We start from the raw sequence: 26,239 nt of genomic DNA, 5'->3' as shown, positions 1-26,239 counted from the left end.
CTGTATTAGTAGTTGCGGTTGAAGAGGGATGTGGCAAAAGCTAAGGAAAAAAACATATGAGGATCTGTATGAGAAGTTGGACACAGTTGGAGAAAAGGATTTGTAGCGATTGAAAATGTGTTGACTAGTGAGGAGAGTGTGTTGAGAAGGTGGAGGGAGTATTTTGAGCAGCTGATGAATGAGGAAAACAAGAGAGAGAAGGTTGGATGATGTGGAGATGGTGAAGCAGGAAATAGATAGGATTAGTAAGGAGGAAGTGAGAGCAGTGATGAAGAGGATGAAGAGTGGAAAGTCAGTTGGACCAGATGAAGCATGGAGATGTTTAGGTGAGAAAAGTATGTGAGGGTGCTGCAGGACAATGTGACAGCAGAGTGCAGTAGGAAGGACAGACTGGTTCAAGGTGGAGGTGGGACAGCATCAAGGATCGGCTCTAAGTCCTTTCCTGTTTGCAGTGGTGATGGACAGGTTGATGGACGAGGTCAGACAGAAGTCTGCATGAACTATAATGTTTGCGGATGATATTGTGATTTGAGGTGAGAGTGGGGAGCAGGTTGAGAAGATCCTGGAGAGGTGGAGGTACACGCTGGAGTGAAGGGGAATGAAAGACAGTAGAATTATGACAGAGTACATGTGTATGAATGAGAGGGAGGGCGGTAGAGTGGTGCGGCTGCAGGGAGAAGAGAAGGAGAAGGTGGAGGAGTTCAGGTACCTGGGGGTCAACAGTGCAATGTAATGGAGAGTGTGTTAGAGAAGTGAAGAAAATAGTGAAGGCAGGGTGGAGTGGGTGGAGAAGAGTAGCAGGAGTGATTTGTGATAGAAGAGTATCTGCGAGAGTGAAACGGAAAATGTATATTACTGCAGTAAGACTTGCGATTTTGTATGGTTTAAAAACAGTGGCATTGACTAAAAGACAGGAGGCGGAGCTTGATGTTGCAGAGTTGAAGATGATGAGTTTATTAGAGGAACAGCGCATGTAGGACGTTTTGGAGACAAAGTGAATGATGTGTGATTCGGATGGTGTGCAGAGGAGGGACATGGGGTATGTCGGTAGGAGAATGTTGAGGATGGAGCTGCCAGGAAGGACTTAGACTTTGACTTAGATATACTTTATTGATCCTGTGGGAGAAATGATTGCATTACAGCAGCAGCAGGTTACACAAACAGTTGTAGGGAGGACGATAAAAAGGGTGAAAAAATGAATGTAATTAAATAATTGTAACTTTATTAATGTGAAGTTTTTCAACTAAGAAATAAATACAATATTGCAGATGATGCAACATAAAAAACTGAGTGCAAACTGGCAATTCAAAAAGAAAGAAAAGAAGAAGAAATGAAATGTGCAAATCGTCAGCCTATGTATGTGTGTGTAAAGTGAGAGAATGAAGGGCTGTGTATATAAGTTGCTATTATCGTAAATTAAATAGAGATAAGTCATTGTACAGTCTAATTGCATACGGTAGGAATGATTTCCTAAACGATTCTTTGTGACAGTGAAGCTGAATCAGTTGGAGAATAAACTCCACTGCCTCTGTATGGAATCATGTAGTGGCCTGTTGTCCCCCACTGTTTCCAATCTGACCAGTTTGTGTCCGATTATGTATTCAGCCTTGCAGATGATTTTATTTATCTTGTCTGCATCCCTGACATTGATGCTGCTCCCCCAGCAGACCACAGCACTTCAAAGGGCACCTGCCACAACAGACTGATAAAAAACTTCCAGCATCCTCTGCATACATTAAAGGATCTGAGCTAACTCAGGAAATAAAGTCTGCTTAACCCCTTCTTATACACAGCGTCGGTGTTGGTTCCCCAGTCCAATCTGTTGTATAAGTTGTCCAAAACCCCAACCTTCTCACCCTTAGATGGTAACAGGTTTAATCATAGTTTTACCCTTCCTGAAGTCCAGTACCATCTACTTGGTTTTCACAATGTTCAGGAGCAGATGGTTTCTGGGGCACCACTCACAAAGCTTCGAGAAATGCTCTGTACTCTGTCTATCCCTAATATACCCCACCACTGCAGAGTAATTAGAGAACTTCTGCAGGTGGCAGGACTCAGAGTTGTATAGGAAATCTGAGGTGTCCAGAGTAAACAGGAATTTCAAAAGGACAGTCCCCTGAGGTGTTCCTGTGTTACTGACCACCACATCAGACATGGAATTCCCCAACTTTACAAACTGGGGCCCATCTAACAAACAGTCAGCTATCCAGGACACAATGGATGTGCTGACACCCATCCTGAGCAGGTTCTCACTCTGTAGTAATGGTTGTATTGTATTAAAGGCACTGGAGAAATAAAAAAAACATGATCCTCACAATAACACTACATTCATCCAAGTGTGAGCACGCTGCAACAAGTAGATGACTGCATCATCCACGCCCATATGAGGCTGGTAGGCAAATTTTAGTAGGTCCAGGGAAGATTTAACCAGTGGTCCTAGATGTGCAAAAACTAGGAGCTTCAACACCTTCATGACATGTGACGACGGTGCGACCGGTCTGAAGTTGTTAAGGCCAGATAGGATAGCCTTTTTAGGTACCGGTACTACACAGGAGAAGTACACTATGAAGACAAAATTTTTATAATAATCTCCACTCTGCTGGTTAGATGTTCCACTAGATTTTGGAGCCACAAGGGTGCTAGTAAACTCAGGTATTGATGTAGGTGATGTGAGGAGGTCTGAGGTACAGTCATCATTCCAATTCATCCCGAAGGTTCGGTAGGGTTGAGGTCATAGCTCTATAGCAGAGGACTCAAGATCTTCCACTCTTATCCATGTAAACCATACTGCACGGATCTGGCTTGTGAACAGAGGCATCCAAAGGCACTGTATACAATTGTGTGCCTTTAACTTTGGGTAAAAGGTTCAGGAAGAACGACATATGGCTGGAAAAGTCAGGTCTACATCTATAATCACAGCCTTGCAGTTTCACGTCTGCCATTGCATCCAAAAATGTCTTATTGATGTTGTATGTAGTGTGTATCTCATATGTACCTCCAACATTGTGGTAAAATATTGGGAACTACAAAATACTGTATGGGTGAAGAAACAGGTAAAATTCAATATTTTTCCCATGTAGATAGACACACAGGCAGATAGATAAAATACAAGTTACTATTATTAAATGTGTCAACAGCAGCTTATTAACATTTATATCAGTTAGCACAGTAACTAGTTAGCAAGCCATTATGTAGCTGTACATTGGCAGCCATTTTAACTCCTGTTTATTTTAAGTCCTTATTGGCACAAGTGTTAGTATTGAATAGACATAAGATTATCTTTAGGTCTTCCTTTTCAACTGAGGAAAAATAAAAACTGTTTCTAAACGCAAATAGCAGCAAAATATGAAATGCTAAAACCAGGACGTGGGTTCTGCCTTTTATTCCTTTGGCTCCTTCATTGAATTCTGGCAGGAAGTAGACGAGGGCGTTGGAAACTGGGACGAGGCACGATGTGATGGGGCAGAAAAATCCTTCTGAAAAAAAAAAAAAGACAGCATGATATTTTATGAGTTGGAGGATCTGAGGCTAATGAGTCATATGTGGCAGTATGAGGAAAACCCTGTGACATCATTTCCTCTTTGAGATCAGGATGACAGGTGCTGTCTCTGTGGGATGCTGGATGTGGTTTCCATCCATCTGTTTTTTAGGCGATAGGTATAGGGTGGATAAAGAGGGGATGGATGCAGGCAGCTTGGAATGAATTGTGTGTGTGTGTGTGTGTGTGTGTGTGTCTGTGTGTGTGTGTGTGTGTGTGTGTATGTGTGTGTTCTATTCACTGCAGGATTTTGATGAATTCATCTTAATATAGATGATTACACTGGAACAAATCTGATCATGTCGGACTTAATTAGATGAGACGATTTTTTGCAGGATCAAATAAAGTACTAAAAACTAATTCAAACTATATTTTTTGTACGCACTTTGAAATAGTCTCAGATGATATTTACTAGATATTTCACTAAATTAGCATGACTTTAAGGACTGAATAACTATGCCGTATCTGATGCAGCACTTCATTTCTTCACACAATATATCTGATTATTAACTGAAACGATCAGCTTTTCTTAGTGCACTCTGCACCTTTTTGTATAGAAAACGGCGAGTGTGCATTGCCGTCATAAGAACACCTGACTTTTTTCTGCATCCGAGACACAATAGATTCGAGTCAACACAAACCTCCACATGCTAATATGCAGCATTAGCAGTTCCTCCCTGCACCTTCATAAGCAATGGATATGTCAGCAGCATTATTGCTGGAGTTTACAGCAAACACCGCATTTGTATGAAGTGCAAGCTCATTGGCAATGTCAAATACGCAGACGCCAGTAAGGGGACGATGCTAAAAAAAAATTAAGATCAAGAGACAGTTGCAAAGACAAGGTTTTAAGCAGAACAATAAAAGAAAAGCTGAAGAAAAAATGTTATGCAAAGGCGAAAGTGAAAAAATTCTAGTAGATATAAAAAAAAAAAAGGAAAATGTACATAAAAAGCCGAAAAGAAAAAGCAAGATTTTAGATGGCTAGGACTGAAAAGAAATCACCCAGTGAAAACGCTAAGAAAAAATAGCAAAGAAAAAAGGCTTAAATAAAGATTTTAGCAAAGGCTTGCAAAAAAAAAAAAAAAAAATGGTTAAAGCAAAAAAAAAGAAAAGAAAAGTAATAAAGTAAAACCTAATGCTAAATGCTAAAGCAGGAAATAAGTGAACGCTAAAAAAACTTCTTCTTTTGGCTGCTCCCGTTAGGGGTTGCCACAGCGGATCATCTCTCTTCACACTACTCTGTCTTCTACAACTGCCTCCTTTCAATCAACTACCTGCATGTCCTCCCTCACCACATCCATAAACCTCCTCTTTTCCTCTTTCCTGGCAGCTCCATCCTCAGCATTCTTCTACCAATATACCCCATGTCCATCCTCTGCACATGTCCAAACCATCTCAATCACACTTCCCTCAAATTGTCTCCAAAACGTCCTACATGCACGGTCCTGCTAATAAACCTGTTTCTAATCCTGTCCATTTCACCCTTGCAGATACTCTTCTATCACAAATCACTCCTGCTATCACTCTTCTCCACCCACTCCACCCTGTACGCTGTTCTTCACTTCTCTAACACACTCTTCATTACTTTGCACTTTTGACCCCAAGTATCTGAACTCCACCACCTTATCCACCTCTTCTCCCTGCAACCGCACCACTCCACTGCCCTCCCTCTCATTCACACACATGTACTCTGTCTTACTCCTACTGACTTTCATAACACAAAAAATACAAGGAAATGAAAAAGTGAAATGACAAAACTAAATAGGCTAAGATAAAGCTAAAGAGAGCTAAAACTAATAAACCACTGCAAAAGCATAATGCCAGGAAAAGTTGTAGAAATAAATGATGTAGAAAAAAATCAACTACAGAAAAGAAGGCTTGGAATAAAGTTTAGCACAAAACAACTAGTGGGATTAAAAGCTGAAAATAAAAATCCATTTTTTGGAGCCTATTGGATTTCAACAGTGTTAGATGTACTAATGTTTTGTGTGTGTGTGCGCGTGTGCGTGTGTGTGTGTGTGTGTGTGTGTGTGTGTCTGTGTGTGTGTTTCTTTCTACAGTCTCATAAAAGACAGAAAAGCCTTTCACAGCGCCAAGGATACTGCAGCATACATTATTTGTGTTTGTGCATGTGCGTGTGTGTGTGTGTGTGTGTGTGTGTGTGTGTGTGTGTGTGTGTGTGTGAGGGAGAGACACCCACATGACCCACATCAAACTATCTGCAACATGTTCCTTTTCACAATCTCATAAAGGACAGACAAACCTGCAGAAGCCCAAGGATACTGCAGCATAAGTTTTTTATGATTGTGCTTATGTATTTGTGTGTGTGTGTGTGTGTGTGTGTGTATACGTGTTTGTGTGTAGCTGCAATCCGCTGTAATAAAAAGCACTGCAGTCCACCTGAAGGTGAAGTAAACTGGGTCGCTGCAGCTGAGCCCGACTCTGCTCCCAGACTTTTCACAAGGACACAAAAAGATCCAGAAGGTTTCTGCTTGTTCTTTGCATCATGTATCTTTATGTACATCATGTTTGGATCATACAGTAATGGCCTCGATATGATTGAGTTTTATTTTATTTCACCAGGTATCAAACACTAACACATCCTCACCCTTAGCTTCAATGCTGACACAAAACTATCTCAATCTCGCCACTTCATGACACGATCAATCTGATATTACACATTCAACTGCTATAAAATGTTGAAACTATTTTCAGACAGATATTAGTTCCTGTCAGCTAATAACTGAGTGCTAATCAGTCAAATAATATATTTTGCCAATAAAAACAGCACCTGACAAGTATCTGTGCTTTATTAATGGCAGGAAATTAAGCAACGGATGTAATACTAGCTTGTTTGACTCGCAATTTATTTCCACACAGCTTCATGATAACTAAGCTAGCTTGTTAGCTGGCCCACTTTTTTCTGTGCTGTGTTGATAAGTGACTACATTAGCTGAGTAAAAAAGTCTATATATATGCCAGAAAAACATCCAAGAAACTGGGGTAATCAATTTACATACAGTATTAAGGTTCACAACAAAGCTTATGACAATGCTAGGTGTGGTCTAGACTAATTATTTAGGCAACACAAATTATTATAGTTTTTTTGCATGAGGATGGATTCTTCATTCTTCAGCGTTATCATTTTAAAACTGTACTGGAGTTTTGTACGGCACACGTGTTAGTTTGTATTAGTGTTTGATAAATGATGGAATATGTATGCAACAGTTTTTGGTCCATCCATACAGACTTACACACACACGCGCACACACACACACACACACACACACATACAGAAACCAGCTGTGTTTACATCTTTCCATTTTATGCAGCCACGTCAATGATGACATCACATCTTGACAGCACATGAAAAGTGATGGAATTAGTTTAACTAGAATTCGCCCAACATACAAAGAGGCCAGAGGTCGAGAAGGGGCACTTCAGTAAGGCTTTACACTTATAGCAGCAAAAACAACACGCACACACACACACACACACACACACACACACACACACACACACACACACACACATATACACTGGCGATCAAAATTAGAGAACAATTTATAAACAATTGAGCAATTCTGAAATAATGTCATCTTCACTGCTCAACAGTTGAAGGAGTTTTTGTTCTGTCTATACCATGCTACCAGAACACCTTTTCCACAAAATAACTAAGGCATTTAAAAAAAAACATTCATTCCAGAAAACACACTGATCAAAATTAGAGAACACTTTCAGATACCTCCCAGTTATTGGTGTTAATCTGGCACCTGATGCTAATTTCCTTGATTATCTGTCAACCCCTATTTAACTGGCAGCCTAACTTCCAGTTTCACTGACTCTGCAAGATGGTGGGCCGTTCTAAAGTGACTGAAAGCCTCCAGCAGCAGGTTGTCCAGATGAAGGCCAAAGGGATGACCCTATCAGCCATAGCAAGACAAGTTGGTCGTTCCAAATCTGTGATTTCAAGAATATTGAATCTTTACAACATAACAAACTCATTCAAGTCCGCCAAGCAGACTGGTCATCCACGGAAGACAAATACAAGAGAGGACAGGATACTGCGGAGGATCTCAATGGGCACATTTCCACACTGCAGCAGGAATTGCTCACCAGTTCAGCGCTGAACAAGGTAAGGATCTGTCTCGTCATACAGTGTCTCAACGTTTAAGAGCATTTGGACTAAAAGCCCACTCTGCAATGACCAAACCTCTCATTAGCATAAAGAATCAAAAGGCTGGACTAAGCATGTTGTGTGGACAAAGTTCACTTCAGTGATGAAAGCAAGTTTAATTTATTTGGGTCCGATGGGAAACATTATGTTCGGCGACAAACTGGGGAAAGACTGAACCCAAAGTGTGTAAAGAAGTCAGTGAAAAGTGGAGGAGGAAGTGTCATGGTTTGGGGCATGTTTTCTGCAGCAGGAGTTGGGCCTCTTATACAGCTACATGGCAGAGTGAATGCAAATGTTTATCAGAACCTTCTTCAACAACATATGGTTCCTTCCCTGCGTTCATCACCCAATCAGCCCGCAGTGTTCATGCAGGACAGTGCTCCATGTCACACAGCAAAACGGGTAAAGCAGTTCCTTGAAACTGAAAACATTGAAATAATGACATGGCCTGCCCAGAGTCCTGATCTCAACCCAGTAGAGAACCTCTGGAAAATCCTTGGCGACAAAGTTATGGCCAAGAAACCCACTACAGTCACCGAACTGTGGAGGAGACTGGAAGAAGAGTGGACCAAAATCACACCAGAGCAGTGTGAGAGACTAGTGCTGTCCTGTGGCGGCAGATGTGCTGAAGTCATTCAGAGCAGAGGCCTGTACACTTCCTACTAATTGCTGACTGTTGTAACCTTCAGAAAATTTTGTTGTAATCTTTTTCCATGCTACAGTCATTGTTGTTCTCTAATTTTGATCAGTGTGTTTTCTGCAAAATAATGTTTTTTTTAAATGCCTTAGTTCATTTGTGGAAAAGGTGTTCTGGTAGCATGGTATAGACAGGACAAAAACTCCTTCAACTGTTGAGCAGTGAAGATGACATTATTTCAGAATTGTTCAATTGTTTTTAATTTTGTTCTCTAATTTTGATCGGCAGTGTACATACACTTAAAGTAACAGTCTGAAATTGAAAGAACGGAAAGGCAATGGCTGGATGAAGGAAGGAAAGTAGTGCAGAAGTCAAGGACAAAAAGCTACAATGTCTTGGATCAGCATTAAGGGCAAAAAATTCTAAAGCAAATAAAGGTCCCAGGCCCAATGTCTGAAAGAAGAAGTCCAGGGTAAAGCTGCAAGACACGCCGAGACAACTGTTATAACACAAACAATGGCTAGGGCTAGCACAAAAAAAAATTAAATAATGCAAAAAAAAAATGCCCAGGGGGTAAACTGGGGTAAAGATCTGGAACAAAAGTGCAAGGTTAAATTACATGGATTAGCCTTGCCCAGAAGAACAGTGTTAAATCTAGGGCAAATACTGAAGTGTAAAAAAAGTCTAAAGAAAAAGGCCAGGTGCATGTTGCAGTAACCAAGCAAACGCAAATCATTTTGGTAAAAGGCTAGGCTAAAAGTCTAAACCAAAACTCAAGGGCAAAAGTCTGAAGAAAAAGAGCCTAGGGTAGATTTAAAGGCACCTCCTCCAGTGGGATTTAAAGAGCGGGGAAAGTCAATGAATCCGTCCACTTGACAGTTTAAGATGAGCTGAAGTCTTCTTCCAATTCCAGGTTGTTCCGTAGCACTGAAAATAAAATACAGACAGGTTTGACTTATGATGATGATCATAATAAAAAGAAGAAAAAGAAAAAGAAGAATTCTAACTTGCATGTAGCTTGCATTCATTATTCAATAATAATATTAATACACGTTTTAGCATCTGATTTAAACACACATCATTTGTACCTGATAATTTTCAAGAAAAAGCTCTTAATAATGCATAACATTTTCATTGCACGTCAAAGCAGATGGAATGTCATGCATAGTTATCACAAATTAGTCATGAACTGTGTAAAGTGATTGATTTGCAGTGTGAGCTGATTTTCTTGTCATAATTTCCCCTTTCATAGCAGCATATGCACATCTTAGAAATGATTACACATTTTAAACTGAAGCAAGCTGCTGCAATGCCTGAGCATTTGCCAACAAGATTGGAAAAAAAGAGTGGCAGGGTATCCTGTGTCAAAATCGTGCCAATCGTCAAATTATTTTTTTTTTGCCAACCAGAGAAATTATAACTGCAAATCATATAAACTGTTAAGTCACAAATTGCTTACAACAGTAGCAATACGGTCAATAACACTGACCATTAACTACAACAACATTTACCAAATATGCCTACAATGGTCACCACTGGCAGCAATGGCTCAAAAGTTAAAGGTTTTCATCACAAATGTTGGGGTTTCATGCCCAATCAAATAATGCCCTTTACTAACCACAGTGGCAACATGTACCACCAACACTACCAACATTTACTAACCACAGTGCCATCTAACAACAATCACAATATTTATCACCAACAATCCTAACATTTACCACAAACATTACCAACATCTATTAACCACAGTGCCAACATTCACCACCAACACTACCAACATTTACTAACCACAGTGCCAACATTCACCACCAACACTACCAACATTTACTAACCACAGTGCCAACATTCACCACCAACACTACCAACATTTACTAACCACAGTGCCAACATTCACCACCAACACTACCAACATTTACTAACCACAGTGCCAACATTCACCACCAACACTACCAACATTTACTAAACGCAGTGCCTACATTCACCACCAACACTACCAACATTTACTAAATACAGTGCCTACATTCACCACCAACACTACCGACATTTACTAACCACAGTGCCAACATTCACCACCAACACTACAAACATTTACTAACCACAGTGCCAACATTCACCACCAACACTACCAACATTTACTAACCACAGTGCCAACATTCACCAACAACACTACCAACATTTACTAAACGCAGTGCCAACATTCACCACCAACACTACCAACATTTACTAACCACAGTGCCAACATTCACCACCAACACCACTAAAACTTTACAAAATCCACACTACATAATACCATATGCAATGTGAACAGTTATCTCTAACACTAACGACCATTACTCCCACCAATACAACCGAACTTTACTAACAACAGTGCCAACATTTAGCACCAACAATCCTAATATTTACCAACAACACTACCCTAATTAAGTTCCAATAACAGTAGTGAAATAGTAGTGCCAAAAACAGACTCTGCTCCAGGTATAAAAGCACCAACAAGAACATGAACACTGAAAGCCAACCAGGGTCATGTTTACATCCAAGAACAATTCAACCATGTGGGAAACACACAAAGCAACACAGCAACACAGCACACTCATCAAAGCTGCATCAGAGACACTAAAAGAAGAAAGCCTCTGTAAATCCGAAAGGATTTGTTTGGCGAGATCAAACCGACTGGAGTTTTTAATGCAATAAGGAAAGATCAGTGGGCCAAATAGTGAGTGATGCAGTGATGAAGCACAGAGATTATCTCCTGAAAGTGCCCGAGTGCCTCCTGGGAGTAGTCTTTTAAAGAGTGCCAAAGTGTGTTTGCTGCATGTATGGCAGGGAATGTAGAAGGAGTATGTTACTGGGTACGCCATTAAGAGTCTGAAGAAGAATCGGTAGTGCAGAAACGGCTCGTATACGCAACATGGCCTGGCTTTCACAAGAACATGCCATGGATTTTTCTCATATTGTCCTGTGGGACTCTTTCGATTTTTTATCACGCTGTGGATTCTTTTTTTGGCAAATAACACCAAGGAGCTGAAAGTGTGCAAATATATATATATATATATATATATATATATATATATATATATATATATATATATATATATTTATATATTAATGAAAGTATTAATGAAAGGCACTGTGTTATTGTATTTTTTTATTATTCAAGAGACAGAATATCTATCAAATCTATCCAAGTAACCTGCTCACACACTGATTACCTATTATACCATCTTCTTCTTCTTTCAGCTTCTCCCATTAGGGGTCGCCACAGCGGATCATCCGTCTTCATACCCCTCTGTCCTCTACATCTGCCTCTTTCAACCCAACTACCTCCATGTCTTCCTTCATCATATCCATAATCCTCCTCCTTGGTCTTCCTCTTTTCCTCCTTCCTGGTGGCTCCATCCTTAGCATTCCCCTACTGATATACCCTATGCTCCTCCTCTGAACATTACCTATTATACCATGATTAATTATATATTTAAGCTTTTCTTCTTCTGCCATTTATTTTATTTTTTTGTAATGTAATGAAGCAAGCAATAACGGGAACTCGAGTCTGGAGAGCATGTTTTTTCCGCCGCAGCCACACGATGGCGCCAAAGATCGCGTGTAGACAAGCTCTTACAACAAAGTCACTTCAAGGTGAGTTGAGGGGAAATTCGAGCTGTGGGTGAGCTCATCCACCACACATCTGGATGTTTACAGTTTTTCTCAGTTGCTTTTGAGCATTTCTTGAATCATTCTTAATATTTGCAAACCCGTAAGTGGCCGTACATTTCTCTAAACAATTTCTACAAACAGCACAACACATCGGATTTCTTAAAAAAACCTTAAAATCCTTAGTTCATCTCTCAAAAGTAGGTATTTGTGTCAATGAACGAGTCCTTTTGTCAATGATAACAAACAAGATCATCAAAAAGTTTAGTCGTTTTTAGTAGTTTTCGTTTTTTCTTTCCTTGTATTTCCAGTACTTCCCCACCAGATGTCGCCATTTTGTCCCTGTTTCCCTAATTAGTTGCCATTGTTTCCACCTGAGTCATGTTAGCCTGGTGTATATTTAAGGGTACGTCTACACTAATTGGTAAGACGCTTCAATCTGCGTCATTTTTCGCCTGTCGTTTTTTTACTTTTTGGCTCTTTGAAACGTTGCATCATTGTTGAAGAATGGCACCGTCACATGACTAAAAAAAAATTAGTCTGCGTTTTCGAAAGCTTCAAATCTCAGTATAAAAATAGCGTGTTCAAATGTACCCATTTTGGAGAGCTACGCTTTCGTCGATTAAAAAACACCTTCTCGATGTGGAGGGAAGGCCAAAATAAAGAGAGAATTTTTCAAACGAAAACGTATTGTTTGTATTAGTGTGGAATTGTCTGTTTTCCCATGATTTCTTTTCCCGAATCTCCTGCCTTTTCTCGAGTTGCCTGAAGTTTGTTGAGTTTGTTTCATGCTTTATCGATCTTCCTTAGATAAACGTGGTTTAAGATTATTTTTGAGTTCACGAGCAGGTTTGTTTTTTTCCCTTTCTTTTGGACTTTTGGAGAATAAAAACCTGGATTTTTTCTAACGCTTCTGAATTGTCCAACTTCCCTGTGGCAGACTGCCAGAGCTCCCTGACAACAACTAAGCAGTTGAGGGTTAAGGGAGCTCAAGGGCCCAGAATTGGCAGCTTGGTGATGCTTTGATTTCAAAATCATAGCCTTCCTATTTGTCTTGACAACTGAGCTACCACTTCCCTAGTGTAATGACAAACAAGAATAATGGTAGTAGTACAAATGGTCAAGGGCTTGGTAAATGTCAGCAACATGACTAAATTATTAAATTACTATGTGTTGATTGTGTGAATGAGGATCTTTTAAACAGTGAGAGTCTAGTTGTCACTAAATCTCACTCTTTTCTCATGCTCAGAAAGACTTTTTTTTTATTTGAAATGTGGATCACGTCAAAACATGAACAATTTCGAGGTGTTTATAATGATCTGGGTGACTAAAACCAACAGATTATAAGCAGTAACACACCCTAACACACTGTATCCTGCCAAAGATAATACAGATGATTGGTTAATAAACCATGTGTTTAATACACACTATGAGGAGCTTATACACAATTTATTATTGTCTTATTGTCAAGATGCTGGTTTTACAGAGCTCTGGTTTCATGACACTGGTCTGACAGCATTTAGTTAAAGACATGATTGAATGATCATTTCTGGAGGGCAGTGAATCACACACTAACACACACAGACTACTGCATGCTGAAACACCTACACTTTCAATTCAATTCATTTGTATAGCACTTTTAACAATGAACATAGTTTTAGAGCAGCTTTACACAGATAATGCGGCGATATAGAATGTATGAAAAATGAATTTTCCTTATAATCACTTCACACACAAACACATACTACCATGTTAACATATTAACACTCCTGCTCCAATACACATGCACTTACACACCTGCAAATACACACCTGTACTAAAACATCTGCACTTACACACCTGTACTAACACACCTGCACCAACACAATCTACCACTCCTGCACTACCACACAATCACAAAGCTGCACAAACAAACCTGCACTAACACTTCTGCATTAAAACACACTCACACCTGAACTAACACACCTGAACTAAAACACACTAACACACCTGCACTAACACACCTGTACTAACACACCTGAACTAACACTCCTGCCCTGAAACACACTAACACACCTGCACTAACACACCTGAACTAAAACACACTAACACACCTGTACTAACACACCTGAACTAACACTCCTGCCATAAAACACACTAACACACCTGCCCTTAAACATAATAACACATCTGTACTAACACACCTGAACTAACACACCTGCCCTAAAACACACTAACACACCTGCACTAACACACCTGAACTAAAACACACTAACACACCTGTACTAACTCACCTGAACTAACACTCCTGCCATAAAACACACTAACACACCTGCCCTTAAACACACTAACACACCTGCACTAACACACCTGTACTAACACACCTGAACTAACACTCCTGCCCTAAAACACACTAACACACCTGTACTAACACACCTGCACTTAAACACACAAACACACCTGAACTAACACACCTGCCCTAAAACACACTAACACACCTGTATTAACACACCTGCACTAAAACACACTAACACACCTGTACTAACCAGTGGCAGGATGTGCATTTGGTAGCTGGGCCTTCAGTGGGGACTTACCCGACTTAATCCACGTCGCAATTATAGAAACCATCAATACAACACAAAAACGCAATATAACAATGCGTGCCGTTACAAGCATTTCACATATGGAGGGTGAAAACCGTTTTACTAAAGCAAGAAACCCAGTTAAGACAACTCCAAACCTCTACACTACAACCTCAACTGTGCACCTACATCATCTGGAGCAGTTCAGAATCAATATTTGTCTAATAACATGAAAAAAACATTAAAATTTAAATAAAATGCAACCTACTCACCAGATATGCAGACTCATAATTTGCACTGTTCCTCAGAGGCTGTAAGCCAGTGGTACCGCTCGTATTCACTGGTCTGGAAGTGGAGAACAAACCCTTTCCCGGGCTGAGACAAGCTAGCTAGCTTCAGGGTTGGCCGACCTCCTCACAATCTCTAGCTTTTCTGGAAAATGTATTTTCAAGTATGTCCGAGACCAAATCAATTTCTCTTTCTCCGTAGGCATAAAAAGTCTAACTCAGATGTATTCATGTGTGCAGCGCTACACACATGGTTTGCCAGTCGAACTTGGTTGTAACAGTTTCACTCTGACCAACCAATCAGAGGACGGAAAAATGCTGACGCTATTCTGGGCCAGCTAGCTGCCCTGTGAGGAGAATCTAAAATCTGATTGGTTAAAGAAACAGAGCTAATTCCTAAGGAGAATATTGTAAAAAGGCCAGCAGTACTGACTTCGAAGGAAAGCCTAAGCCTAAAGAAACGCTACGAAATGAAGAGAATAAACTTTTGGAAATAATTTAATAAAATTTTATGGAACAAATATTAGAATTTAGGTTGTAAATGTAGGTCAGTGCTCCTGATAGTGTTTAGGCCAGCAGAGAAACCCTTGCTGGCCCTGACCGCCCGCCACTGGTACTAACACACCTGAACTAACACACCTGCACTAAAACACACTAACACACCTGTACTAACACAAACTAACCCATACTGACAAACCTGCATTAACACAAACTAATGCACATGCAACTACACACCTGCTCTAATTGTTTTCTGTTGTTTCATCTAGCACCAGGGTTCTGGAGGAACGTTGTCTCATTTCACTGTGTACTGCGTCAGCTATATATAGTAAAAATGTCAATAAAAGCTTCTTGACACACTAACACATACTGACAAACCTGCACTAAAACACCTGTACAAATACATACTAATTCATACTGATAGACCACATGTTAACACACCTGCATTAACACAGTAACACAGCTGCACTAACATACTAACACAACTGGCACTACAACAACAGTCAGACAATTGACATTAACACACCTGCATTACCACAGTAACAGCTGACGAAATGTTCCAGCTCCTGTTACCGCACTGGTACATCAGTACATCAGTTTCACACCTCACTGAGAACAATTATGAACAATTAGCGGAGCACAATTAGGTCGGAAAACTAAACGTGGAGAAAGTGCAATGCTTAGTGTAGTGTTTGCAAACACATGAAACACATCAGCGGCGGAAGAGAAAACAGTCACAGAATGCAAGAATGGCAGTATGTAATTTTCCCTGCTAAGACAGTGACAAAATCTGTAATTAAAAACCTTTGTTAACCTTATTATCATCTACAGCTGAGCATTTTCATGACCGCTATGCTGTATTTCTATTAAAAAAAATTTAAAGATTTATTAAAGCGCTCAGATTAGCATACACTAATTTGAGTAACAACATGGACTGCAGAAGATACACTATATGGACAAAGGACGCCATTCCATATGAGTGGTACGTGTTTTTTGAACACCCCATTCAATATTTAGTCCTGATTCGCTGTTATAATAACCTCCACTCTTCTGCGAAGATGTTGCACTAGATTTTGTAGTGTACCTATAGAGATTTGTGCTCATTCAGCTACAAGGGCGTTAGTAAAGTCAGGGACTGATGTAGGTGAGGTGAGGAGACCAGCATTCCAATTCATCCCAAAGGTGTTCAGTAGGATTGAGGTCAGAGCTCTATACCAGGTCACTCAAGATCTTCCCCTACAACCCATTTAACTATATATTCATTGAGTTTGCTTTGTGCACATGGACATTATTCTGGAACGGGTTTGGGTCTCCTAGTTCAAGTGAAGGGAAAATTGAATGCTACTGCATCCAAAGACATCATATACAATTGTGTCCCAACTTTGTGTTTGTCCCAATATTTTTGTCCATATAAAGTATAGTGCTAATCTACTCACAACTTACTTGATTTAATACGTATTGCATTTTAGTTCAAACTAATTATAATTAATCGCTTTTATAATATAATAGTAAACTTGCAATTTTTTGTTCTTATGATGAGGATAGCGTTACGACAAAATTGTAAAGAAATACTGAAAATTTTGCGTAGCATGCAAACGTAGAAATGTGTATATGCGATCCAAAACATTGGAACCGACAGAGCTCAGTTGTCTCGGTGTTACAGCGAATATTTCTGTCTATGTTTTTTGGTGTTTCAAAGTGAAATTTTAGCTCTTTACTCTCCTTTTGCATCACCGAACATACAGAGCGCACCGATTAGTCTCATCAGCTACAAGTGTTCTCTCGCTTCGTCCTTGCGATCTGTGAGTCAAATCGCGACTAAATGACATCCAGTACACCTTATTTAGCACAGTGGTGAGTTGTTTCGTGATGACCTTCAGAGAAAGCTGACCTTCAGATTAGCTTCCATGAAAAATATAAACCCACATTAAGGTACTTGTAGTTGTCTTCCTGATATAAAAGATGAGACCTATAATCATGCTGTGTTTGAAAAAACACAAACACGGTTACATAAACACTATATGGCCAAAGGTTTGTGGACACCTGACCACCACAGCTGTATGTGTTTGTTTGAACATCCCATTGGCATTTCTGTAGGCTGCTTTTGATTTAAAGTGTCTGCTAAATGCTGTAAATGTACATGTAATGTATATTTAAATGCTGTAATTAAACCTTCTCTCTTCTAGGAAGATTTTCTACATATATGTTGAACAGGTTACATATGAAATGCTCCATATGCAAATTTGGATTGTGGCTCTTAAAGGGAACATGCACAATAAAAAAAATACAATATAAAACAAACATTTTACATAGAACTTTCTTGCAACCCAACAACTTCCACGACCCCTTACTGTCACAAGCCGGTGTTCGGGGACCTCTGCTGTAATATGATGATATGCTTCCTATGAACATTCTACATGTGAACAGTTTCAAAATAAAAAAAGAACACCACATAAGTGTAATGCTCAGGTGTCCACATACTTTTGGCCAGACATTGCACAAGTATCATACCTCCATTCATCTAACTCTAGCCATCAGAATAAAGAGCGTTCCTGAGAGGAAAAAAATAGGGCAGAGCTTTAAATTAGATGTGATCAGCTGGACGCAAGTACGACTAAAGCTTCTTATTGTCTGTCTTTTATTTGCTTGACTGTTTGTGTTTTTCTATTCTGGATATTTCTTTTCTTTTCTTTGTAAATTCCTACAAGGCCATGCATTATGATATTTTTCCATTCTTGTTTTCTCATGATCATGACGTTAAAGTTGTTTTCTCATCATCAAGACTTCATTTTCTTGTGATTTTCTCAACATAACAAATCAAAACTTAATTATTCTGTGCATTCAGCAAAACATGTTCTAGCTAAGAGAATGCTCGCATTTGGATCAGGGACCGAAATAGCTCTGTTTTTTCAGTGATTGACAACTAAGACACAAGTGTACGAAGTGGGAAATTAGTTACTTTATGAAAGATTTTAGACATCAATGCATACTGCCGAAAATATACGCCAGAAACATTCACAAGGCACAAGCTTTTCTCGTTATACAATTACATCATGAGAAAAGGGGTTTATACATTGAGCTCACAAGAAAACGTTCGTATTAATTTAAGGTTACGCAGAAAAAAGAATAGTACTACTGTAACTACGTCTAAAATATAATTACTGACTACTGGAATAATAAAAACTACTACTTTAATACTAGTACCTGACTACTAAAACCATCATGTAATTCATGTTAGAAAGTGACTAATGTTGGGGAACTGTTACTTATAAAACTTATAAAGCCAGTATTTATAGACATTAAAAGTGAGTCAAATCAGTGACAGGATGATCAGATTTACTCAAACCTCTGCCCCCCTCTAAAACAGGGATCCGTACCATGTGCCAAAATGAGCAAAGTTGAGTAAGCTTCATCCACCCACCTGTGTGTTCACACTCCGTAAGGAGTTAAGAGTGTGTGTGTTCATTCACAACTCCTCTCTGTCTTCATACCATCAAGTGTCTCCTCTTTTGGACCACTATAAAAATTCCTCCTCGGTAAGACGTCCTTGTTCGCTGCGCTTCAGCCCCCCCCCGGAGTGTGTGGACGCCTGTTGCATGTTTGTTTACTCCATTGTGCATCCTGGTCCATTTATTCATTCATGGTAAAGCCATCTGGAGACTTGCCCTTGAAACCGATCCGGATGCCATGGAAACAGCAGCGGGTTACCAGGGAAACCAGCGTCACTATGGAGACTTCATCATTCCGGGAGTGAGCAGGATGCTGTCTCTATCCCTTCTCTTTATCCTTTATCCCTTATCCTTGTCCTTCGGCAAGTGCAAGTGCATGTGTGTGTGTGTGTGTGTGTGTGTGTGTGTGTGTGTGTGGCATCAATCACGCATTTAACAGTGTTCGTTATTACACTGAAATGAAATACTGACGACACACAATACAATAAATGAGAATTAACCTGAATGATGCAACTTCATTATTATAATGAGACTTCAGGATTATGATTATAAACTCCATACTGAGGAATCTGTCTCTCTCTCCACCTGTCCTTCTCCATCTCTGGAGTGTTTATGCAGAGAAACGGATTAAACCTGCAAGTACACTAGCTTACATATCGGTCTGTTTAATTAATACTAATCATTAATCGAAGGCATTAGCGTTTGTCCCTTTAGCGTCTCCTAACGAGTTAACACTGAGAAGAGCACACGGTACGATGCACGAGCGCATGGACACATGGGGGCTTTGCCGTCTCTCCTCACCTGTCAAGCGTGAAATGGAGGTCGTAGTTCATGTTTAACCTTCACACTCGACTCGAGGAGGATGATTACTGTGATTCTAGTCTGCTATGAAAAGAAATCTTAGACGTCTGTGAAAATCTTTTTGATATGGACACAGTTCTGGTTGTTCTGAGACGGGAAGTTGGTCTGGCTGAAGGCTCCCTCTTCGATCACCATGTACTCGGATCGGCTGAGTGAGGATGAGGACGAGCAGCGCGTCTTCTTCAGCTCCTCGGACGAGGATGAGAGTGGCTGGCAGCTGGCGACGTGTAGGTACTGCGCCTGCTCCTCTCCTTCTGTCTCCCGGTGGTAGAAGTAGTTGAAGTTCGAGACTATAACCGGGACAGGGAGGGCGATGGTCAAGACGCCTGCGATGGCGCACAACGACCCGACGATTTTTCCCCCGATGGTCACAGGGTGCATGTCTCCATATCCCACAGTCGTCATGGTCACTACAGCCCACCAGAAGGCATCCGGGATGCTGTTGAAGCCTGAGTCTGGGTCGTCCGCTTCAGCGAAGTAGACCGCACTGGAGAACAGGATGACACCGATGAACAGGAAGAAGATGAGCAAGCCCAGTTCCCGCATGCTCGCCTTGAGCGTCTGACCCAGAATCTGAAGGCCCTTAGAGTGGCGTGAGAGTTTGAAGATCCTGAAGACACGCACTAACCTGATCACTCGGAGGATGGCTAAACTCATGGCCTGCTGACCGTTCCCCTGGCGCTCGGCAAGCTCCGTCCCCAGCGTGATGAAGTACGGAATGATGGCCACGATGTCAATGATGTTCATGATGTTCTTGGAGAACGTAGCCTTACTCGGGCACGCGAAAAAACGCACCAGGAGCTCGAACGAGAACCAGATGATGCAGAGTGTCTCGACTACGAAGAAAGGGTCCGAGAAGGGGCTCGGGAGCACGGTGGTGGTGGAGTTTTGCGACATGGTGGCGGTGACCACAGGCTCTCGGTCATCATCCTCTCTGAACTCGGGGAGCGTCTCCAAGCAGAAGATAACGATGGAGATCAGGATGACAAGCACCGAGACAATGGCAATGGCACGCGCCGGACCTGAACTTTCAGGATATTCGAACAGGAGCCAAACCTGCCTCTGGAACTCGCGGGTCGGCAAGGGACGCTCTTCCTCTTTAATAAAGCCTTCATCCTCACGGAACTTCTCCATTGCCTCTTCGCCGAGCTCGTAGAAGCGGATCTCCTCGGAGAAGATATCGATGGGAACGTTGACGGGTCTCCGGATGCGCCCGCCGGATTGATAGTAGTATAGGATGGCGTCGAAGCTCGGCCGGTTGCGGTCGAAGAAGTACTCGTTGCGCAGAGGGTCGAAGTAGCGCATCCGCTTCTTCGGGTCGCCGAGGAGAGTGTGCGGGAACTGCGCGAGCGTCTTGAGCTGCGTCTCGAAGCGCAGCCCGGAGATGTTGATCACCACGCGCTCGCAGCACTCGCGCTGCGGCTCATAGCGCTCGGGCGCGGGCTCCTCCGCGTTGCTCTCGCCGCCGCACGTCACCACCGTCATGGTGTCCTCGCGCTCCGCGTCGGTGTAGCCGCGGTTCACCTGCGTGCCGTCGCCCCGGTGTCTGGATGCGGAAGGCGGAGGAGAGCGCAATAGTCTCAGGTGGTCATCCATGCACACGCACGCACGCGCGCGCCCCGAAGGAGGAGAGGAAAGGACGCCTTCCCTCTCTCTCTATCTCTCTCTCTCTCTCTATCTCTCTCTTCCCTCTCCCTCTCTCTCCTCGGGTCTCCTACTTCAATTTTCACCTTCCCTTTACGCGTTTTTTCTTGCCCCCACCCACCTCTAAGTGCCTTTATACCACACCAGACGCGCCTACATCTGCCCGAGCGCGCGTTCCATCCAATCAGACAGCAGACCCCGACGTCAAAAAACGTTCGTCTCTGTGCCTCGATGGTCTGTTTCGAACCATTTGACTCACCTCATTGTTTCGAGTGCAACTGAGATTTGGTTCCTCCTGTTGCATTTATTCACCACTCAGAGGAGCAAACAACAAAATATCACACACACACACACACACACACACACCTGCTTGGCTACCAGACTTCTTTAGGTTTAATATGCAAATTGACATAATGCTTCATTTTTGCTATTTGGTGTCCTAAAAAACACTTTTCTTGACTTTTGTGCAACCAAAAGAAAAAAACACCATCACAAATTCAGCCACGCAAAATGTTACAAAGAACCAAAGTCGAGGTCGATTTCTTTCCAGCTATAAATTCATACAACCTAAACATCACTAACGATGTGGCATTTAAATCTGTCTGGTGATGATAACCTACAAATTCAGGTGTGACAGTGCACAAAGCCAGCTTCATTGAGATATCTCTTCTGTGGGTTGAAGTGGAAGCTCTTGAATGACATTTAAGAAAAGGCTAGAAAAAAATGGATAAATCTGTCACATGTATTAGGTCACAGAGCTGTCACATGCATTCTAAAATCATCCACAAACTCCCCAAATGATTCATATGATGGTGTAGACTTTTGGGACACCGGACATTTCCACAATATGTGGTTCTTTCTTGAACAGTTACCACAAAGTCAGAGACACACAATTGAATAAGATGTACATATAGTTTCCATATGACTTACAGATCACGTTGTCTCAGAACTTTTATATTAAATAATTAAGTAAAAAATGGGATCTGATGTATTCTGTTGAGGGGTCTTTTGGGAAATTAAACACTTCAGCGCTATATGATAGTATGAGATATGAGACTCCTGTCTGATTTCGTCCGTCAACCTGTCTATCTCCACTGCAAACAGGAAAGGGCTCAGAGCTGATCCTTGATGTAAACTCACCTTCACCTTGAACCAGTTTGTCATTCCTAATGCACACTTCACTGCTTTCACACTGTCCTGCACGACCATCATATACTTCTTTGCCACATCTGACTTCCTCATACAATACCACAACTACTTCACATTTCTTCCTCGGCATGAAACCATACTGTTGCTCACAGATTTTTTAACACCTCTTCACTTAGCCTGGCTTCCACTACTCTTTCCCATAACTTTAAGGTGTAGCTGATCAGCTTTATTCCCCTGTAGTTACTGCAGGTCTGCACATCTCTCTACAACTCCTACTCCATTCCTCAGGCATCCTCTCACCCTCCAAAATCTTGTTAACCAATCTGGTTAAAAACCCCACTGCAATTTCTCCTACACATCTCCATGCTTCTACCGGTATGTCATTTGGTTCTACCGACTTTCCACTCTTCATCCCTTTATTCGCTGCTTTCACTTCCTCCTTACTAATCCTATCCACTTCCTGCTTCATTATCTTCACATTAATCAACCTTCTCTCTCTCATTCAGCTTCCCAAAATACTTCCTTCATCTTTCCACACACTCTCCTCACTAGTCAACACATTTCCATCTTCATCCTTTATTGCTCTAACTTGCAGCACATCCTTCCCAGCTCGGTCCCTCTGCCTGGCCAATCATTACAGTACAAATCCTTTTCTCATTCATTAGTGTCCAACTTCTTATACAATTTTCATTATAAATTATACATTCTAAATACAATTCATTATAATTACTTCGAATTGAAATGCAATACATATTAAATCATGTGATTTGTAAGGTGTTTATCATCATACACTACATAAACAAAAGTATTGGGGCACCTGAGTTTTCCAACCATTTGTGGTGCTTCCCCCAAACTGTTACACAAAGTTAAGGCACATTTGTATAGGATGAATTCGGATGCTATAGCATTACATTTTCTCTTCACCATGAATTTAATCATGTTTCTGGATGACAGAACACTCAGGTCAATACAAATGCATCTGTGTAAGGTGGTGTGTAACGTGTGTGTGTGCGTAAAATGTAGCTGTCCACTGTGCTGAAATGGATACATACATTAATATATATATTTATATATTTTAAGACAAAAGAAAAAAATTCTTCATCATCTTCTTCTTATTATCATCATTATTATTATTATACAATGAATTTCTTTTAAATGTTTATAATCAGCCAACTGTTCTAATGAGTTGAAAACCATTACACAGGGCTCAGCTGTAGAAGTGAAGGAGGTGGACAGTCAGCTGGCAGAGACACACACTCAGTGCATACTCAGTACACACACTCAATTTGAGGAGTAGCAGCAGACACCAACTCATTTACATAACCAAACCAGTGGGCTAATCTTTTACTAATGTTGTGTAAAGGCTGGGTGCAGATTATGCCACTCAGCTTCATAGCCAATTCGAGGGAAACAAAAGTGATCAGTGTTATGTAGTTGAAATGTTGCTCTGACAATTTTTTTTTAAAATAACCATTCAAGAATATTGATCATGAAAATATGTCAGATTGACTTGTAAGGAAATTAAAACTGATTTATTTTTAGTTAAAAATCCCAAACCTTAAACCTTACCCCTAAACCTTGTCCACTCATTCTTGACTGCCACTAAAAAAGTGGGATTAACACCTTCAGTACCAAGACTATGCCTCAAAGACCATACTTCTTTTGTAAAGTAACACATGGCCACACTTCCTTCACTTGAATAAACACATATCAAGGCCAAACCCAATTAATTCAGACTGAGAAGAAGAAAGGTCACACCTCCTTCTCTGGGATTAATACACAAAAGCCACATCTACACTATTAAGACAAAAGTTTGTCGACACCTAAGAATACGATTGGTACTTGCTTTCTGAAAATTCCATTTTACACTGGGTCCCCATTTGCTGTTATAATGATCTCTAGGAATTTGGGAAGATGTTCCTCTAGAGTTTGGAGTGTGCTTGTGGAGATTTGTGCTCATTCAGCCACAGTCAGCTACTGATGTAGACATCATCATTGCCATGCTGAACAGGTTTGGGTCTCCTAGTTCAAGAGAAGGGAAAATGTATGGATGCTATTGCTCCACATACATCCTATACAATTGTGTGCCTTCAAATTTGTGGTTCCAAAAGTTTGGAGAAGAACCACATACACACAGAACAATTAAGGTACAGAAATGTACCTTAAAGAGTACGCATGCATTGTCGCTTCAGCCGTAACCTAGCAGGGTAAAGCAATGTGACCACTGGAACCTTTAAATGAACATTTATGCATTAATTCAGTGAAATGCTATGGAAAAATATCAGGATGTAATTTTGAACCATACCAGGACACAAAGGTACATTTCTTTCACTAGAGGTGCATAAATATTCTTTTAGAGGTACAAACAAGAAGGTACAAATATTTACCAATGCCCAGAGGTTCATTGTTGTACCTTGCTAGCATACAGCTGGAGCGACAAAGCATTTGTACAACTTCAGGTACATTCATGTACCTTGATTTTGTTTTTGTGTGTATGGCTGAAAAAGTCAGGTGACCCAATACTTTGTCCATAGAGTAAAATTTATTTGGACTTACAGGCACATAATCAATACTTCCTTCAGTGGAACTGATATGCATTATAGCAACACCTAATTTCTTTCTTTCTCATATGACAAAAAAAAAAAATCTATTTATCTGAAAACAGAGATTAATCGATCATCCAGCCCACCACAGACAGTTCGTTGCTCATATTTAATGCTGATTTTTTTTTTTTAATTGAATAAAATTTCAACTGAAAATGTTTCGCTCTAATACAGGGTTTATTATATTTGTATTTTATTATATAAAAATCTAGGCTTTAAATGAAGTGTAGAATGACTTCAGATATGATTTCATAGTGTGCATCTCTATCAGCAGGACCTAATAAGTACACTGCACTGCGTGATCTGTATATTAAAACTTGTCGGACATTAGCAGGATCAGCGACAGAACGAATTTGTTAACTCCTCCTTCAAGGCAACTGCTACTTTCGACCAATCTTGCTGTAAAAATATTTACAACATTTAAAATAAAAATAGATTTCAAATAGAGAGTACTGTACTATTACTAATACTATACTATAGTACTAATACTATTTGAATCATAGAAAAGCAACCTTGCCCTTGAATTCCTCCTGCAGTAAACCTTCGGTACTTCATTCCCTATTATCATGCTATCTCTAAACTCAAAGCTGGCTTTCAAACTGAAATGGAGTATAGTCACATTAAAAGTGCGCACTTGTATAAATTAAGGTAAAAAAAACCCAGTTATAGTCGTTTTTGCTTCTTTTGGATTTTGCTGGCCTTATATTTTAAATTAATCATGGTAAATTTATACTAAAAACACTTGCAATACTTGTTTAATACATCCTATTTGGCTATAAATAAAATTTAAGAGCTAATATTACAGGAGACCTATTGTAGGTTTCAGGATCATAGTATAATGTTAGATGTTATTGTAATTTTTTAGGTTTAGTCTAAGTGTTTAGTTTGGGGATTGGTATTGAAGCCACACTGAAACATCTGAAAAAGGTTCATCTCCTTTGGCAAAGTGGTAGTTCATTGGTATAGATGTTGGGCTTCTAATTGGAAGGTTATGCGTTTAAATCCCAGCACTGCTAAAGCCTATTCAGTGTATAATCTAGATAGTTGTGAGTCACTCTGGATTTAAGTGTCCATCTTGAAAGTAAATCTAATTATACTGCATTTTCATCAGGTGTGTATTTTCTTTTCATCTCGAATGCAAAGGATTTGCAAAGGAACATTTTGTTCTTTTTGCAGTCTGAAGG

General features: G+C 40.5%; 1 protein-coding gene across 3 annotated transcripts; it reads right to left on the bottom strand.

The window, feature by feature from the left end:
* Positions 1-1,154: 1,154 nt before the first annotated feature.
* LOC124399259 (potassium voltage-gated channel subfamily A member 3) lies at positions 1,155-21,429 on the bottom strand. Of its 3 annotated transcripts, XM_046870090.1 has the most exons (3): positions 18,771-21,429; positions 9,179-9,282; positions 1,155-3,476 (listed from the first exon to the last, which is right to left on the bottom strand). In XM_046870090.1, exon 1 carries the CDS (start codon positions 21,253-21,255, stop codon positions 19,699-19,701), a length of 1,557 nt encoding a protein of 518 aa, XP_046726046.1. In that variant the 5' UTR covers positions 21,256-21,429; the 3' UTR covers positions 1,155-3,476; positions 9,179-9,282; positions 18,771-19,698. The 3 variants fall into 3 exon arrangements, with proteins under 3 accessions (XP_046726046.1, XP_046726047.1, XP_046726045.1); XM_046870091.1 differs by lacking the exon at positions 9,179-9,282; XM_046870089.1 differs by lacking the exon at positions 1,155-3,476 and having other exon boundaries at positions 8,612-9,282.
* Between the last annotated feature and the right edge of the window lie 4,810 nt (positions 21,430-26,239).

Source organism: Silurus meridionalis, chromosome 16 (genome assembly GCF_014805685.1).
Source record: "Silurus meridionalis isolate SWU-2019-XX chromosome 16, ASM1480568v1, whole genome shotgun sequence".
Lineage (NCBI taxonomy): Eukaryota > Metazoa > Chordata > Actinopteri > Siluriformes > Siluridae > Silurus > Silurus meridionalis.
Note: the sequence above shows the minus strand (reverse complement) of the source record. Positions and strands in the feature narration are given on the sequence as shown.